This window comes from Vitis riparia, chromosome 14, assembly GCF_004353265.1.
Source record: "Vitis riparia cultivar Riparia Gloire de Montpellier isolate 1030 chromosome 14, EGFV_Vit.rip_1.0, whole genome shotgun sequence".
Taxonomy (NCBI): domain Eukaryota; kingdom Viridiplantae; phylum Streptophyta; class Magnoliopsida; order Vitales; family Vitaceae; genus Vitis; species Vitis riparia.
Window position 1 is genome coordinate 8,161 of NC_048444.1, and position 18,650 is coordinate 26,810.

An 18,650-nucleotide genomic window follows, 5' to 3' on the forward strand; every position below is an offset into this window, starting at 1 on the left:
ATTTGTCAATATCGTTTTAATCTAGATACTGCTGCATCATTATTAGAAGTATTATCTAATGTTATTGTAAATATTTTATCACGAATGCCAAAATTTATAATTTCATCATTTATTAAAGATGTTATATTTTTACCATTATGTGGAGCATTTATTATTTTAAATGAAATAATTCTTTTATTTAATTTCCATTTATTATTAATATAATGAGCAGTTATACATAAAAAAAACCATTGTGAGTTAAAAATGTCCAAATATCATATGTTAAACAAATTTTTCATTCAAAATTTGTAAAAAAAAAAAAAATTTAAATTTTCTTTTTGTATTTCAAAATTTTTTATAAGAATTCTTTTAACTGTATTTCCAGAGCAACCTTGAAACTGAGGATTAACAGTTCGTTGCATTGTTCCCGTATAATCATGAGTTTCCATGAAATTGAAAGGTTGTTCTACTCTTATTATATAACCAATCATTTCTTCACGACAATAAGATTCATTATAAGAAAATGTTTTTAAATTTCCACTTTCATCTTTACTTAATTGCATATAATTTCTAATATCTACATTATTTTTAGTTTTACAATTTTCATGATGCCTTTTTAAATGACTTGTACCTGCATTTGAGCCACTACTAAAAAGTTTGTTACAAATTTTACATTTTGCTTTTATTTCTTTTTTATTATTTTCTAAATTGATTTCTATTCTATCAAAAAAATTCCATATATTTGAAGTAAATTTTTTGCTATCACATGTATTAGATGAAGAACAAGAACCACTTGTCATAATTATAATTATTGATAAAATATTATGCTAAAAATAATAAATGTAAAATTAAAATGTAACAAATAAATAAAAGAAAAGATGAAGTATGTTACTAAATTGGAGAACCAAAGCAGAAATTCCTTCAAATTTGAACTCTTTGAACCACCAATGCTTGTTTTTCACCACCAATAATATTGAATAATTTAAGACAAAATGCAATAATTAGAAATATTGTAGAATGGGAGAGAGCTTAAGAGTTGAGAGAATAGAAAAAAATTGAGGGTATTTAATATTTATAGGGATTTAAATATTATGATTTTATTTTTTTATTTTTTTAAATGTCAAGACCGTTCAACAGTCATATATTTGATATTTATGAATTATGAGTAGCATGTTCAACGGTCATGTGACCGTTGAACAGCCAACTCACTTTTATTTTTTTTCAAAAATCATATAACATTTCTAATATATATAATTAATGCAAAATAGTTACACAAAAGAGGGCCAACTCAGTTGATAGCTAGCTCTCCTTGAATGCTTATGGATCCATAAGGGAAGGGGTTCCCTTCCCTTCAAAACTCAAAAGTATTTTAATTTTTACCCAAAGCCCGCCTAGCCTGCCCAGCCAAGGCCCGCCCAGCCTGCCCAACTTGAGGGCCCACGAGCTGGGCCACAGGCCTTAGATTTACCAAGGGCCCGGCCCGGCCGGCCCGTTGACCAATCAACGGGCTCAGTGGCCCGCCCCGGGCTGGGCCATGGGCCTTACTCCTCCGGGCCGGCCCATTGGAGTAAGAACAAGGCAATCGTATTCAAAAATTATAAACATGATACAGCATTTGATTAGATACAAGAGAGATTGAAATTAAAAAAAAATGATAATAAGGATATTGAAATATAAAATATATTAGATTTATATGCTCAAGTGAGATAAAAGTTGAAAATAAAATGAAAATGAAGACAATAAAACTTTTTTTCTTTTAAAGAAATAGCATTTATAAGAAATCATTTCAACCCCATTAATGTAATAACTTTAATAGAACAAACTTAAATTTGAGGTAAAGTTAATACAATACCAACATAAGTAATTTTTGCACAATATTTAGTGGATGGGATTATTTGAATTTATTGGGAACCATAACATCATTCTACAAATTTAAGTTGTCCTTTATGATATCAATTGATATTTGTCGTTTAAAAAATTAACTTTTAATTTAAATATGAAAATTGTCCCTTCAAAAAAACAATTTCAAAATTCAATTAAAGTTATTGCTTTAAGAAACAACATTTAATTTTATTCATTTGAAATGCCATCAATTTGAAAACATTTTTTAAATTATCATGGCTTTTAAAAAAATCTCAATACATTGGTATAGATGGAAGTAGATGGATGAACTTAACATTATCATACAAAAAAACTTTTTTTGTTCAAATTTAATTAAAAAATCCATCAATTTTGTAAAACAAATGACTTACATATGTTTCAAAAATAAGTTTTAAAAGTTGTTGTTAATTTAAAATGTTATTTTATGTAATAGATTTTAAATGTTACATGACTTATATGAATTAAACTCGTGAAAAGATCAATAAAAATTTTGCCAAAAATTTGGTTTTATGTCAGTTGTATGATTGATTCATAATATTATATATCTTATAAGGAGTATTAATTTTCAATTTAATCATATGATTTGTGGAGTTCCCTAATTATTTTTCTTATAGTTATGTCTATTTAATGATATAAAATAAATGAGATCACTTTAATTACTATAAAGTGTATCTCATTCATGTTTAGCTTTTCATTCTTCAATGGGTCTACTACTTTCATTTAATTTTAAGTCTAAACCAAACTCGATGACATTCCAAATATGTTGTGGTTGCATCTTATAAATAAAATAAAAATTCATATGAATTTTTTAGTATGCATAATTAATTTAACCTATTTTAATACCAACTCAAAATGATTCATGATTCTTGATTCTTGAAATTAACTGGGAAATCAAAGGAAGGGAGGAAGGGTGAATAAGTAATCTTGTTTTGTAATCCAAACATTCAATGTTTTAAATGATTTAAATGTTTTTTACCAGTAATATATCAAACATCAAATTAAAATAATTATCTAATTTTCATGCTTTTGTTATTTCTAATTTTCATCTATTTCAGTAATCCCTAAATAAATTTTTTATAAGGAATATTGTTTGAAATAATATTTTTAAGAAAAAAAACAAATAAAATAACCACAATTATGAGTGATAAATAAATATTATGGGAAGCCATGCTTCTAGATTATCAAAATATAACATTTTCCTTTAAATATAAATTTTTATAGTCATAATACTAATGGTTACTTTGAAAAAATAGATGGTCAAGTTTCACACAATAATAGTCCATATGCACTATATTTTTCATTTTAAGTTTTTTTATTTTCTACACTTTAGGGAATTCAAAAACTATAACCCATAGTAATAAGTAACAATGAGCATCATATATTTTGTTATTTTAAGGATTGAAAGAAACCTTGTAATCATCTTTCGTTAAAATTAATAGGGTTCCCTTTATTAATTACTACATTCATTACTCAATCATTTGATCCCTTGCTTAATTTCACTATATGATATAGTTCTCTTGAAAATTTACGTTTCCATTCCTTTGTGTTTGAATTATATTATATCTAATTATTAGTTTTGGGTATACTAGGAGAAAAACAAAAACAAAATTAAGTTATACTCCTAATTTATCAAAATATATCAATAACTATATTAAATGATTAAATCTTCAATTCATGTGATTTACAAATAGTGGTTGATTTACGGTTTGTACTTCAACAAAATTTAGGAATATTCATCGATGAGTTAACCTGATAAATATAATTGTTACCGAAATATCCATTAACATTACTAGCCTAATTCATTTGTTGTTCTTTGTTTTATTGTTTTATCATTGACTATGGATGGTCATTGCACCATGTGACACGGACATAGAGAAATATAAAAACAAAAAATTCATCTATTTTGTCATTATTTTTTATTAATTATCATCGTCAATCAAACAATTAGTGGCTCGTTTCCACATGTACAATTGAAGGAAACAATCAATAGACTATCACATTTTAAATACTCATTCACTCACTCTCACTCGTAATAATAAAAAATAAAAAGATAGAAATAATAATAATTAATCACAATATCATTATTTCAATTACTATATTTCTTTTCGTGAATTTATCGAAAAATCAAGACTTTCAATTTGTTGGCTGCAAGAGGAAATGGAAATCATATATATGATGGAAGGGCAAAGGATCCACATGGGATAGGTTGATGTCAATTAATGATTGTCACATTTATTCAATGAGAAAGGTCTATTATGAAATTATTTTCATGAGTTGTATAAGTGAATGTTGTTTTTTTATCAATAAGGATGAATTAACAATGGAGATTTAAGTTAATTACTTGGAATCAACATCCAACCAGAATAAATTATTGGGCATCTTTATGGAACCTTTGCTCATCGCTTTGGCTAGGTAATAAATAATTAATAATTTAAAATTTTGAATGATTCTCTAAATTTTTTAAGAATAATTATTAATTAAAAATACTAATCTAATTAATTTTAAATTAAATCAAAACATTTTTATAACATTATGTTCGTTATTCAATATTAAATGTTTACATGATATGAAATTAAAAATGTTAAACTTTATTCATTATTCATTTAAAATAAAATATTATTAAAAATTATTATGATTTATTTTTTATTTTTTTTTACAAATATCATTTCTAACATATATTAAAATAATATTTTTTATATAAAAATATAATTTATGATTTTATTATAATATTATTATTCATGTTTTATTAAAAAAAATTTTGATAAGTTTTGAATTAATTTAAATTTATCTTATATAAATTGAATTTTTAATGTTTTCACAAAACCAAAAAAATATTTTTAAAAACAAATTATTATTTATTTATTTTTGAAGAAGAAATAAAAGAAATAAAAACTCAAATAAATCAATTAAAATTAGAAAATGAACAAATAAAACTAGAAAACGAAATAATAAAACAAGAAGATGAACAAATTAGAAATGTAATACAATATAAACAAGATTTTGCTGAAACATCTGATAATCAAGATCCAGGAATAATAATACCCAATAAACAAACTCCTATGAAATCATTTATAAATACAATAACAAAAATAGATTTTCAAATATGGTATACAAATATAAAACTCATAGTAGAAGATTTTGAAATAGAAATAGTAGCATTAATAGACTCATGAGCTGATATGAATTGTATTCAAGAATGATTAATTCCTGTTAAATATTATGAACAAATTGGACAAGAACTTTTTGCTGCAAATAAAGGAAAATTAGAAATAAAATTTAAACTTCAAAATGTTCATATATGTCAAGATAATTATTGTTTTAGAACTCAATTTATAGTAGTACAAAATATGACTGAACATTTAATCTTAAGAGCTCCTTTTATTACATTACTTCACCCTTTTCAAATAAATGATGAAGGTATCAAAACTACAATATTAGGAAACACTATATTTTTCCCTTTTATATATCCACTAACTAAAAAGGAAATACATCAAGTCCAAAGTGATTCAATAAATAAAAGAATAAATTTAATTCAAAGAAAACAAGCTCATATAAATTATTTATCAAAAGAAATTCAATATAAACATATAGAAGAACAACTTGTAGAAGAAAAGGTTCAAAATATAATAAAAGAAATCCAAGATCTTTTTCAAAAAAAAATTTGCTCTGATCTTCCAAATGCTTTTTGGTCTAGAAAGAAACATGAGATAAGTCTACCTTACGTTCAAAGCTTTGATGAATCTAAAATTCCTATTAAGGCTACACCAATTCAAATGAATGAAAAACTTTTAGAATATTGTAAACAAGAAATTGATTCATTATTAAAGAATAAATTAATCAGACCCTCAAAATCTCCTTGGAGTTGTGCCGCTTTTTATGTACAAAATGCTGCTGAGATAGAAAGAAGAGCACCAAGATTAGTAATTAATTATAAACCTTTAAATAAAGTATTACAATGGATAAGATACCCTATTCCTAATAAGCAAGATCTACTCAAAATACTACACAGTTCTGTAATTTATTCAAAATTTGACATGAAATCTGGATTTTAGCAAGTTCAAATTAAATAAGAAGATAGGTACAAAACTGCTTTTACTGTCCCTTTTGGTCATTATGAATGGAATGTCATGCCTTTTGGTCTCAAAAATGCCCCTTCTGAATTTCAAAATATTATGAATAATATTTTCAATCCTCATTTTCAATTTATAATTGTATACATTGATGATGTTTTAGTATTTTTTGATTCATTAGAAAAACATTTTGTTCATCTAAAAAAGTTTTTCAATGTCATTAAAGCAAATGGAATGGCTTGTTCTGCTCCAAAAATGAAATTATTTCAAACAAAAATTAGATTTTTAGGTCATGAAATTTTTTAAGGAAAAACAAAACTGATTCAAAGGTCAATATAATTTGCCAACAAATTTCCTGATGAAATAAAAGATAAAAAGCAATTGTAAAGATTTCTAGGTTGTTTAAATTATGTTTCTGATTACTTCAAAGATTTGAGAATCATTTGTGAACCCTTATACAAAAGACTTAGAAAAAATGCACCTGCATGGACTGAGCATCATACTAGTTTGGTTAAATAAATTAAACAAAGAGTCAAATGTTTACCATGCATCAACATCCCTCATCCAAATGCATTGCTCATTGTAGAATCAAATACATCTAATTTAGGTTATGGAGGCATATTAAAGCAATAATATAACAATCAAGTGCATATAGTTAGATATCATTAAGGGATTTGGTTGGGTGCTCAAATAAATCATTTAACTGTAAAAAAAAAAAAAAGTTTTATCTATAGTTTTATGTATTTCAAAATTTCGAAAGGATTTGATAAATAAAAAATTTATTTTGAAAATTAATTGCAAAGCTGCAAAATATATTTTACAAAAAGATGTTAAAAATTTAGTTTCAAAACAAATTTTTGCAAGATGGCAAACTTTATTTTCAAATTTTGATTTTGAATTGAATTTATCAAAGGAGAGTTGAATTCCCTTCCTGACTTCCTTACTCAGAAGTTTTTATAGGGTAAGGATCCTTCTCCATTCTAATGGGTACTCCCGTTAGGCCTCAACTTCCTTCCTCATCCAAAAAAACCAAAGCTTCATATGCCATGATTTCAAACTTTTCAAATGTTCGTCCTACTTTTCCATTACAAACATCAAATTCATTTCAAGTTTTGAGTCAAGATTTTCCTCCTCTTCAACCTTCAAAAATTTTTATTCAAGCTTCTAAATCAACCCCTAAAAATATTGTTGTTCAAAGACAATCCAGCCCTAACACTGTTTCAACATTACCTTCTCCTTCGTTTTCTTATAGTCAATATGTCAAAAAACCCAAAACCTTATAAATTGCTTTCATTGAGCCAGAGTTCAATTATGAAGAGATTCCTAAAATTATTCCTTACATCTTTCCTTAATGAGTCAACTTCAATTCAAATGATCCTTTGAAAACTCGTCAATTCTATGAGTTCATTTTGGTGGACACCGATTCAGTTAAAATTACTCATAACACTAATAAAAACAATTATCAGAGGATTGCTTTTTCCAAATATCAAATTCTCAGAGTCACGACCATTGCTGATTGGAATAAAAAACTCTTCATTTGCAAGACTTTTAGTTAACTTTTTCATCCCATGAGCTACAATTACATAGATTATATGTATGCTTGGTATAATATGTTTTATTTACAAAGCTACCAGCATTCTTGGTTCATCCAATTTTCAAGAAATTGCAATACCAAATTTCCTACAAGCATCCATATAATCTATGTAATTGTAACTTGAATCGTTCTTCAGGGGAGAATATTTTTCTATTATAAAACATGATTAAATAGGCCATAAGAATAGTACAACTATGAATATTTGATAAGAATTAAATTATAGGTAAATTTTAAGGTCCATTCAAAATATTCATATTCTTTATTTTATTTTTTGTATGAATATAAACTTTGAAAATAATGTAACAAAGTTAATTTAACATAGCATATCAAAATAAATACTTAGGTAGTATTTGTTTTTTTATTAGCCAAAATATTTAGTTTTTTCTATTCAGTTAAAAGTAATCCGTTGACATCATCCAATATAAGTAAAGTAGACTTGTTATCAATAGATTCGGTTTAATTATATTGGATGATGTTAATATGTTACTTTTAACTTAATAAAAAAAACTAAATATTTTCACATTTTCTATTAAGACAAAACACTACCTTATTCGAAATATCAATTTTAATAAATAATGAAAAAATTGATAATTTATTTTACTTTTTTTAACTCATTAAGCTATAAATGCGCTCAACAACTCAAAACTTTATAAACACGTTTGCAAGCCGGGTTCAACAGTCTCATTTGCAAATGTATAGTGGCATATGGCTTCCCAAGTAGACCAAGAAGCTTCCCCATCAAGCTAACACACACAGCCAATGGGACAAGGGCAGCTTGGTAACTTTGTAACTTGGACTCCTTTCCGCTGCTATAAATCCTGACTTTCAGGAAAATGCTCTCGCCGAGAAATCCCAAAATTGTTTTCACTACGCTTTCCCCGCCATTTGTTTCTCACCCTTCTCTTCCCTCATCCATCATTTTCTAGGGTTTTTTTTTTCTAATCTCTCAAAAACTCCGGTTCTCTCCATACAAATTATTCCCATGTCTCAAACCCTAGATTTTCTCACTTCTTCTTCAACTTCCAGTTCATACAAGTCTTCCTAGATGCAGCGGTTGGAGTCGTCGTCTTCGATGAGCAATTCCGGCAGTTCGAGTCTACGAGGCATCGGGCTGTCCAACACCATACACTCTGAGGTCGCACCTTGCTTACCGTTGCCTTCGCTTCCAGTGTTCTGTGGGGCGTATGATCAGGAGCTTCGCTTGTTTGACGAGCCCAGGAACGCAAGGTCTTTGAATCGGCGTGATGTGATTAGTCAGGCTAGTAGGATCGCTGATCTGCTCAGAGAGACAGATATTTCTTATCTGTAAGTGATTCTTTAAATCTCAAAAATTTTGACCAAGGCAATGGGATTGGTTGAGAATTCTACCGTCTCCGTGCTTCCTCAGCTTATATCTTTAGTTCAAATGTTGAAAATATTGATTTCAAAGACGGAATTAGTTGAAAATTAAACGTAATTAACTTTCATAGTTATGCTTAAAAAGCTATGTTGGTTCTTTCTAGCTCCAGGAACTCTCTTGTTTTTCTACAAGTAGTATATATTTGAGGTTTTCCAATTCAAATATTCTATCAATTGGCGGTGTTTCAGTGGAACAAAAAAATCGTGCTTATGTGAAGTGAATTCTTTATTACCAAGAACTAAATGCTGCATGTCTGGAAGAAATATACAGAAATAGCCGTCAAATGCTCATTTTAAGCGCAATTCTGTTCAAGGCTTAACTCTTAAATAACAAAAATTACAAGCTGTCACATCAATCTGTGTGGGATTTTGAATGCAAATTATATGGCAGAGCATCATTATTTTTATGCTTACACTGGGTTTTCTGCCTTTGGTTTTATATGGGGTCATCTGCAGGAATCTAAGGGATGATGAATGTTCTTTTCCGTATGGCTTTGTGGAGCCTTTAGTCCTTTATGATGAAGTGGTCCGGTGTAATCCTGAAGCATTTGAATACATTACTCCAGGTAAACAAAGTACCTTCAGTTGCTCAATTTTTTCCTAGAAATTTAAATTTATCAGCTATATCTTAATCAGTTGTGGCTAACTAAGTTTCTATGAATTGATAATTTCATGGATGTTGCTTTCGTCGAAGTTAAACTACACTGTTTTCTGTCTACCATCTGGATTTTTTTTCTGGCTGTTTCTCACATGGTTTTAAAAACCGGACCGGTCCGACCGGTTGGACCGCCGACCAGTCATCGTTCCGGTTCGGTCCGGTCATTAGATCGGATGGAGACCGAACCGGGATTGGACCGCTTGAACCGGCGGTCCAACCGGTGAACCGGACGAACTGGCCGGTTTTGAGGGAAAAAACCGGTTCAAATTATTTTAATTTTTTTTTTGGTTTTCCAAATGCTCATTTTCAATCTCCATATTCCAATTTCCAAAATAAATGAAGACATGAATTTTATATTTATTAGTATGCAAAAATCTTCATGAATATTCAAACATTGACATGTTATGTTTTTATTTTGAGTAATTATATTAAGTGTTATGGACCTATGGTTGACATTTGTATTATTTGTTATGGACAATGTGTTAAGTTAACAACTCTTTGATAATTTGGTTATTATAGGATAGTAATGGTTTGATTATTTGATAAATATTGAGTTTATTGACATTATGAATGTATAACATCTTATATTGTGTTATAAATATCGAATATGATAATTGATGACTTCTACAGGTAAAAATTTTTGTGACAAAACTCAAGTTACTCAATAAACAAAGTAGATGCTATCAAAATTTATATAGAATTTATTAATTTATTAATTTTTATATTATATAAAATAATAAAATATATATTTATGATGTCACTGGTTTGATAGCGGTTCGACCGACGGTCCGACCAGTGAACCGTGAACCGATAACTTTTTCGGTTCAATGACTGGTCCGGTTTTTAAAACATTGGTTTCTCATGCTATAATTTGGCCAAGATGTGAGTTTTTCTCAATCTAGACTAAAAGGGACAATGTTGGCCAAACCATTCAGTTCCATTTTAATGTACAGAGAGATAGACTTTTAAATTAATAGTTGTGTAAGTAACTGAATGTCTGATGGATATAGGTGTGCAGTGCGATATAACTCATGACAATAAATAATATTAAAGTTATTATTTGTTTTGTGGAGCTAATGACAGCTCCAAAAGAAAGGTGATTAAGGCCCTCATTAGAAGTTAGAGGGCAGATTGTTCTGTCTCTAGGAGACAAAAATTCAGACAATGTCAGAGGGTGTGGTGAGGAGTTTGGGCACTGGAAGGTTTCTAGACTGGGGTGCCTTGGATGCTTCTGGCTCTTTGGGAGGGATTTTGATTTGTTGGGATAAAAGGACGCTGGATATGCTTGAATTGGAGGTGGGTCATTTCTCAATTTCCTGTAGACTCAGGAATGTTGAAGATGAGTGTGTTTGGATGTTCACAGGAGTGTACGGGCCGTTCTCTAGAGAGGAAAGGGAATGTTTGTGGGAGGAGCTAGGGGCGATCAGAGGCATTTGGGATGAACCCCCGGGTGTTTAGGGGTGACTTCGATGTTATTCTCTCCCAAAGGGAAAGGAGTAGGCAGGGAAGGCTAACTGGTGCAATGAGAAGGTTTGCCCTGATTGTGGACGAGCTAGGGCTAGTTGACCTTCCTTTGCAAGGGGGATTGCTTACTTGGAATGGGGGTCGGAATAATCAGTCATGGACTAAACTAGATAGATTCCTAGTGACCCAAAATTGGCTTGATCAATTTAGTGGGGTATTCCAAAGCAGACTGCCCAGACCCACTTCAGACCATTTTCCCATTTTGCTGGAGGGTGGTGGGTTAAGGCGGGGCCCCTTCCCTTTTAGGTTTGAAAATATGTGGCTTAAAGTTGAAGGTTTTAAGGACCTCCTTCGGGGATGGTGATAGGGGATTGTGGTGAGAGGTAGTGCTAGCTTTAGACTGGCTACTAAGATGAAGGAGATGAAGCGAAAAATCAAAGATTGGAATAGGGATGTGTTTGGAAGGCTGGAAGTCAATAAAAACTCAGCTCTGCAACAAGTTGAGTACTGGGATGGGGTGGAAAGTGAGAGGAGCCTATCTGAAGGAGAAACATAGCTGAAAAAAGAAGCTAAGGATAACTATAAAAAGTGGGTTTTACTGGAAGAAACCCATTGGAGACAAGTGTCAAGGGAGCTTTGGTTAAAGGAAGGGGATAGGAAAACAAGCTTTTTTCACCAGATGGCAAACGCCCACCAAAGAAATAATTCTTTGGATAGAATTAAGATTAATGGGGTGTGGTTGACTGAGGAGTAGGAGGTGAGGGAAGGGGTTGTTAATGTTTTTCAGCAACTGCTATCAGAAGAGCCAGGCTGGAGAGCTGACATTGAGGGGCTGCATCTTGAACGTCTAAGTTCCCAAGAAGCTGAAAGTTTGGAACTGCCTTTCTTTGAGGAAGAAATTCATTCTACCTTGATGGAAATGAATGGTGATAAAGCTCCAGGCCTGGATGGATTCACAGTGGCTTTTTGGCAAGCTTGTTGGGACTTTGTGAAGGAGGAGATTTTGGAGTTGTTTAAGGAGTTTTATGATCAAAGCTCTTTTTCCAAAAGCCTTAATACCGCTTTCCTAGTCCTTATTCCAAAGAAGGGTGGTGCTGAGGACATTGAGGATTTCTGGCCCATAAGCCTTCTAGGGGGACTGTATAAGCTTTTGGCCAAGGTGTTGACAAATAGGTTGAAGAAGGTCTTAGGAAAGGTGGTTTATGCGGATCAAAATGCTTTTGTGAGGGGAAGACAGATTTTGTATGCTTCGCTTATAGCTAATGAGGTGATTGACTCCTGGCAAAAACCAAAAGAGAAAGGGCTGATCTGTAAATTGGACATTGAAAAAGCCTATGACAGCATCAATTGGAATTTTCTTATGAGGGTTTTGCTTAAGTTGGGCTTTGGGTCTCGGAGGATGGAGTGGATTTGGCGTTGCATTTCAACTGCCAAATTCTCTGTTTTGGTTAATGGGGTGCCATCAGGCTTCTTCTCGAGTTCCAAGGAGCTGCGTCAAGGAGATTCTCCATCTCCTTACCATTTTGTTTTGGGGATGGAAGTGCTGAGTGCACTCATAAGAAGGGCTGTTGATGGGGGTTTCATTTCAGGTTGCAGAATTCGGGGGAGAGGAAGGATGGAGATGAATGTCTCCCACGTACTTTTTGCCGATGATACAATCATATTATGCGAAGCAAAGAAAGAGCATCTAACCTTTTTAAGCTGGATTTTGGCTTGGTATGAGGCTGCGTCCGACTTAAGAATCAACTTGGCTAAAAGAGAATTAATTCTAGTTGGTGAGGTGGAAGAGATTGAAAAAATGGCAATGGAGTTAGGGTGTAGAGTGGGGTCTCTGCCCACTGTTTACTTGGGGTTGCCCTTAGGAGCCCATCACAAGGCTCCTTCTATGTGGTATGGGGTGGAAGAGAGAATGAGGAGAAGATTAGCTCTTTGGAAAAGACGATATATTTCCAAAGGCGGGAGAATCACCCTCATTAAGAGCACGTTGGCCAACATGCCTCTTTACCAATTGTCCCTCTTTCGAATGCCCAAGAGTGTTGCAAGAAGGCTAGAAAAATTACAAAGAGACTTCCTTTGGGGAGGGGGAAGCTTGGAAAGGAAAGTCCACTTAATCAATTGGGAGGTGATGTGTGCTCAAAAGGAGAAGGGTGGTCTAGGCATAAGGAAGCTTGTTCTTTTGAACAAGGCCTTGCTAGGCAAATGGATCTGGAGATTTGCCAATGAAAAAGACAATCTTTGGAAGAAGGTGATCTTGGTGAAGTATGGCCAAGAGGGCTTTGGGTGGAGGACTAATGAGGTTCGTGGGACGTTTTGAGTGGGGGTTTGGAAGGAGATTCTGAAGGAGGCACACTGGTGTTGGGATAACATTAAGTTTAAAGTGGGTAAAGGGACTAAAGTCAAGTTCTGGACTGATCGTTGGTGTGGCAATGCAGCGCTGTCCCAAAACTTTCTCCAATTATTCGCTTTGGCGGTCCATAGGAATGCAACGGTTAATGAAGTGTGGGACCCAAATTTTGGTCAAAGAGGTTGGAATCTTAGATTTTCTAGAGGTTTTAATTTTTGGGAGCTGGATTTAATAGGAGATTTGCTTTCTATGTTGAGGGATTACAGGATATCTTCAGAGGAGGATTCGGTTTTTTGGAAGGGTGGGGGAAATGGAATTTTTGGTGTTAAGGATGCTTACAAACTGCTGGTTGCTCCCAACGATTTTGCCTTCTCAAAAAAGTGCATTTGGGTGGATAAAGTTCCAACCAAAGTTGCCTTTTTTGCTTGGGAGGCCACATAGGGGAAGATTCTTACCCTGGATAGGCTTAAAAAACGGGGGTGACAGCTCCCTAATCGTTGTTTTTTGTGCGGTTGTGAAGAAGAAACTGTAAATCATATTCTTTTACACTGTATAGTAGTCAGGGTCCTCTGGGAGATCGTTCTTGCCTTGTCTGGGGTTCAGTGGGTGTTCCCAGAGACAGTTAAAGAGGTGTTATTTAGTTAGAGGGACCCTTTTGTGGGGAAAAAAAGGAAAAAGATTTGAAATTCCATTCTGTTGTGTATTTTTTGGACGGTCTAGAAGGAAAGAAATAGATTAGTTTTTAAAAAAAAAGGGGGGGGGGGGGATGTGTTCCCCTAAGCTTATAATAGGTTGTTGACCCTCCTCAAAACTATATATTAGAATTTCAAAAGAAGTTTTAGAATAAAAAACCAAAACTATTTATAAATAAGATTTGCTTTTCTTTAAAAAATATTTATTATCATTTACCACTACTCAATAGTTAATTTCAGAGTTTGAAAGACTCGAGACAAGGGGATCCCTTCTTTCCTTGCTCGGTTGTTTTAGCTATGAAGGTGCTCAGTTGTTTGTTGAATAAGGCAAGGGAATTGTATTTTAGGTTTTTATGTGAGTGGAAGAGATGACTGAGGGATGGAGATGTCTTATCTTTTATTTGCAACGACAAACTAATTTTTTGTGTAGCTAGTTTTGAGCAAGTGTTATATCTAAGTGGGACCTTCATGTGGATAGAAGCCATTTCAGGTTTGAGGATCAATCTAGAGGAGAGCGAGCTAAGTCTATGGGTAGTGTCCCGAATGTGGAGGATTTGGTGGCTGAATTAGGTTGTAGGCAAAGGGATCTTCCCACCTTTTACTTGGGTCTCTCTTTTGGAGAGCCCTTCAAGTCAAGGGTTGGTTGGCATTTGGTGGAGGAGAGGGTCCACAAAAGGCTAGCTATGTGGAAACAACTATATTTATCTAAGGGTGGGAGGCTCACTCTCATCAAGAGTGCTCAGTCTAGTTTGCACATCCTCAAATTTCTCTTTTTGTCATGCCTATGAAGATGAGTGGGAGACTTGTGAAGATCCAAATAGATTTTTTATGAGGTGGGATTTCTTTGGAGATTGAACACTCTTATCAAGGGGCCAGGGATTAAAAACCTCTCAATTGTCAAAGTCACCAAGATTAAAAACCTCGCAATTCTCAAAGTTACTAAGAACACCAAGTTCTTCACAAAATGGCCAATGTGTGCAATAGGAGAAACTTGTTGACTAAAATGAGAGTTAATGACACTAGTTTGTCATTGAAAAGCAAGATGAAGGATGCGGTGAACTTTCTACACTCTACTCTCTAAGACGGGTGATTGGAAACTGTGCAGTAAAGGATTGAGTTTTGAGTTTTGAGGTTTTGGGGAATGACAATTCCATGAGATTAGACGAGCCTTTTTCGAATGACAAGGTTTTGTAGCTCTCTTTATTTTGAGTAGGGACAAAGCTCTTGGGCTAGATGGCTTTACAATAGCGTTTTAAACACCACTTTCCTGGTGTTGATCTTGAAAAAAGGTGGTGTAGAAGTTTTGAAGGACTTCAAGCTTATTAATCTTATAGGAGGATTGTACAAGCTCTTAGCCAGAGTGTTGGCGAACAAACTTCAAAATCTTGTGGAAAAAGTGGTTTCTCATTACCAACATGCTTTTGTAGAAGGTAGATAGTTCCTACTACAACACTGTGTATGGTAGTTGCAGATTTATCTTTCCCACTTCCTCGAAAGTGTATGGCATAACCATTGCATCTTCCCTAACCTCTAAACCTCCATTGTCATATTCTAGGACTACCTACTACAACCATGGCAGGACTTCCACCATAATTGGACTACTAGACTCAAAGGTCTTATCACCATAAGCAACATCCCTAGCACCTTGCCCCCATTAAAGTTCAGTAGAACCTTTGCCCACTATAAGCTAGTAATATCACTACCATGAAATGTCAACAAGAGTCTCCCAATTTCTTGGATGATTCTCTAGGCTAAAAGTCCATAGGCAATCCCCCTATCCACTTACTCTCACCTAAGTTTCTTTAGCATCAACTTCTAAAAAACACCGCAACTTTGGGACACATTTGTTGAGAAAAAGGATTTTATCTTTTGAACTTTCTCAATCCTCTCTTAAGAACCAACTTTGCAATAGGAACTTCCTCAACATCAAACAAAAACTAGGGATACCCCTTATCAATGGTAGACACACTTCCTCAAAGCAGACAAATCCAAACCTTGATTTGAATACTCCCTTATCTACCCATTAAACAACATTGTGTAGTTGTTACCTTTTGTCTTACCTCCGTCCCCCCTTGATGGCCAAATTGCATCACCCACCTTAGAGTCTTTCCCACAACACCTACAAAGGACCTTCCTAATAAAGGAGCCACTTCACCATTCGCCATTGTAGAAACATTAGACATCAATGCAAGATCAGATGCTTGGAGAGAATAAGCCACCCGGGAGCTTCGTAGTCCATCTCACTTAATCCCTAGAATCCCCCTACCTTTTAGGGAACACCAAAGGAAACCTTTTCTCCTCCACAAAGCATACCAAGCATTGAAAGTATTGTGTTGCACCGTTTATGCAACTCTAAATTGTACTCTTTCTCCTTCCCATTCTTGCTCTCAAAACCTCCAATCGGCAATGAAGTTCCATCTTTTCTAGAAGCCAAGAGACACTTCTCTCCAAATCTAATCCAACTAGAAAAACCTTCTTCCCTCCCCAAAACTCTCTCTACCTTCTAGCTATCCTCTTAACATCTTTTATTTAGATTTTCTTCTTTTCCACCTCGAACCACCCCTTTACACCCTTATTTAGATCTTCTAGACCCATTTTGAATTTAATGACTGTAATGTTGATGTTTAAAGCTTTTCTAGAATATTAATTCTCTTGTTTTTTTTTTAATTTTTATTTATTTATTTTCAATCTTCTGATGTCTTAGGGTAGTAGAATATGGATTTTGAGCAAGATGAACCTTTTATTTCAAAATGTTTGATGCTTTATAGAATGTGTGATTTGATATTTCATGTTTGAATGATTACCATTATCTTCTTAATCCCCAATAAAATTTCAGGTATGAATACTTAATAGTGTTTCAATGTTGAATAGTGTTGTTATTACCATTTGATGGAGAAGATGACTTTTGATTTTTATGTTGATGTGGTCCTTTTGCCTTTGACAATGCTTGAAGAGTTGTTTGGAATGTTGGATCTCCACCTTGAAGATTATTAATAGCAACCTTGAAATTTTTATAATGTTCAGCATTTAATTTTAAAGCCAACACACTTTTTACTGATTCTTTGAAATTTCTTGGAGGGTATAGTGGTTGGGTGCTGCTTGGCTAATTTCCTAGATCATATAGGTTGCAATTTATTCTTTTGTTGCTTCTGCCCCAGAATCTTCTGGACATCATGCATTATTCTCCATCTGTTAACATTTCTCTTTTGGTTGACGTTGTAAGAATTATTTATTTAAGAAATTTGATATTGCTGTGCTTATTGTTTATTGCATTGTTCAAGTTTCTCAGGTCATATCAAGGAGCAAATCTGTAGCAGGACAGTATCAGAAAAGAAACCCATTGAGCAGAATGTACCCATTACAAGTCAAGTTCAAAGAGATGGTGGCAATCATAGCCACCAGTCTGATTATGTTCTTAATGTACGTGTAAGTTTGTTTCCATAATAAGTATTTGGGTTGTTTGTGTTTCTTAAAATTTGAAATTCAATTGCAGGAAAAATCCACTTCTAGAAAACCAAAAGTCAAGAAGAAAGGAAGTGATGACTTCTTACCATCAGCTGGGCCAGATCCCTATGATCTTCAAGGTGAGGCTGGTTGGTTTTTGGTTTCTGGTATCTTGATCTTATTATCTTGTCATTTATTTTATTTGAATAATTAAGGTGGATCTTCCCAATTTTTTTATTGACTGATTATGTTGGGATGGGTATGTGTAGATGCCACCATTGGAAACTTTTCTGAGATGTTGGAGGACTTCTGTGGAAGAGCTGAAATTCCTAGTGATGATCGTGATGAAGCAGAGTGGTTATCAATGCCTCTTGCTGATCTTAAAATTCTTGTAAATGAAATAATATCCATCCGTGCAAAGAAACTTCTAAATTTGGTTCCTGTAGGTATTCTTGTAAGACTGTTGAGGGTTCTAGATCATCAGATTCATCGAGCTGAAGGCTTGTCTGTTGATGAATGTGAACATGTAAGTTTGATATCACTATCTTTCTGTTTTGCTTTGTTTTATTGCTTGCAGTATTCCATTTCTGTTGGAAAAGTATTTTTGCATCCTCTGCTTCTTCAGATTTTGTATTGGCCTTTAATGTTTGTGATCCAATTGAATTGTTACAGCAAGTTTTCTCATTGTGGTTCATCATTGTCTCTATTTTACAGCCCTGCATACAGTCTTATGACTTAAGTTATTCATTAGACACATTTATAGTGATATGTATACAAAGTGGTAACGAACATTTTTTGGAGTTCCACTGCCTTTTTTTTTATTTTTTATTTCTTTTGATGCTTTTAACCTTTTACATTTTCATTTTTGCAGTGCAATATATCACATACAATCAATGTTTTAGAAGCAGAATGCTGGATTGCTCTTTGATAAAACTTAGTTGTTTCTTTTCTGTTGTCCTGTTACTTGAATCACTTGGTTGCTGTACATTGCACTTACCATTGTTCTCTATTATTAACTTCTAGCAAGTTGATTCATGTCTTGAACCTCTTTCTCAACATAACAACATCTTTTGCATCTTGCACCTTTACCCCTTGGAATTGTTTTTTGTTGGTAGGATCATCATCA

The 18,650-nt window shown here is 33.1% G+C and overlaps 1 protein-coding gene across 2 annotated transcripts in view; it reads left to right on the forward strand.

Annotated features, from left to right (window-relative positions):
• The first annotated feature begins 8,361 nt into the window (after nt 1-8,361).
• The window catches only part of LOC117930966 (sister chromatid cohesion protein SCC2), a 35,634-nt gene continuing 25,345 nt past the window's right edge, over nt 8,362-18,650 (forward strand). The window contains exons 1-5 of one of the 2 annotated variants that reach the window (XM_034851787.1): nt 8,362-8,829; nt 9,379-9,488; nt 17,370-17,500; nt 17,574-17,664; nt 17,794-18,050. In XM_034851787.1, coding sequence (XP_034707678.1) covers nt 8,570-8,829; nt 9,379-9,488; nt 17,370-17,500; nt 17,574-17,664; nt 17,794-18,050 — 849 coding nt within the window. In that variant the 5' untranslated portion in view covers nt 8,362-8,569. The remainder of the gene's footprint in view (nt 8,830-9,378; nt 9,489-17,369; nt 17,501-17,573; nt 17,665-17,793; nt 18,051-18,650) is intronic. The other variant, XM_034851786.1, reaches the window with a different exon arrangement.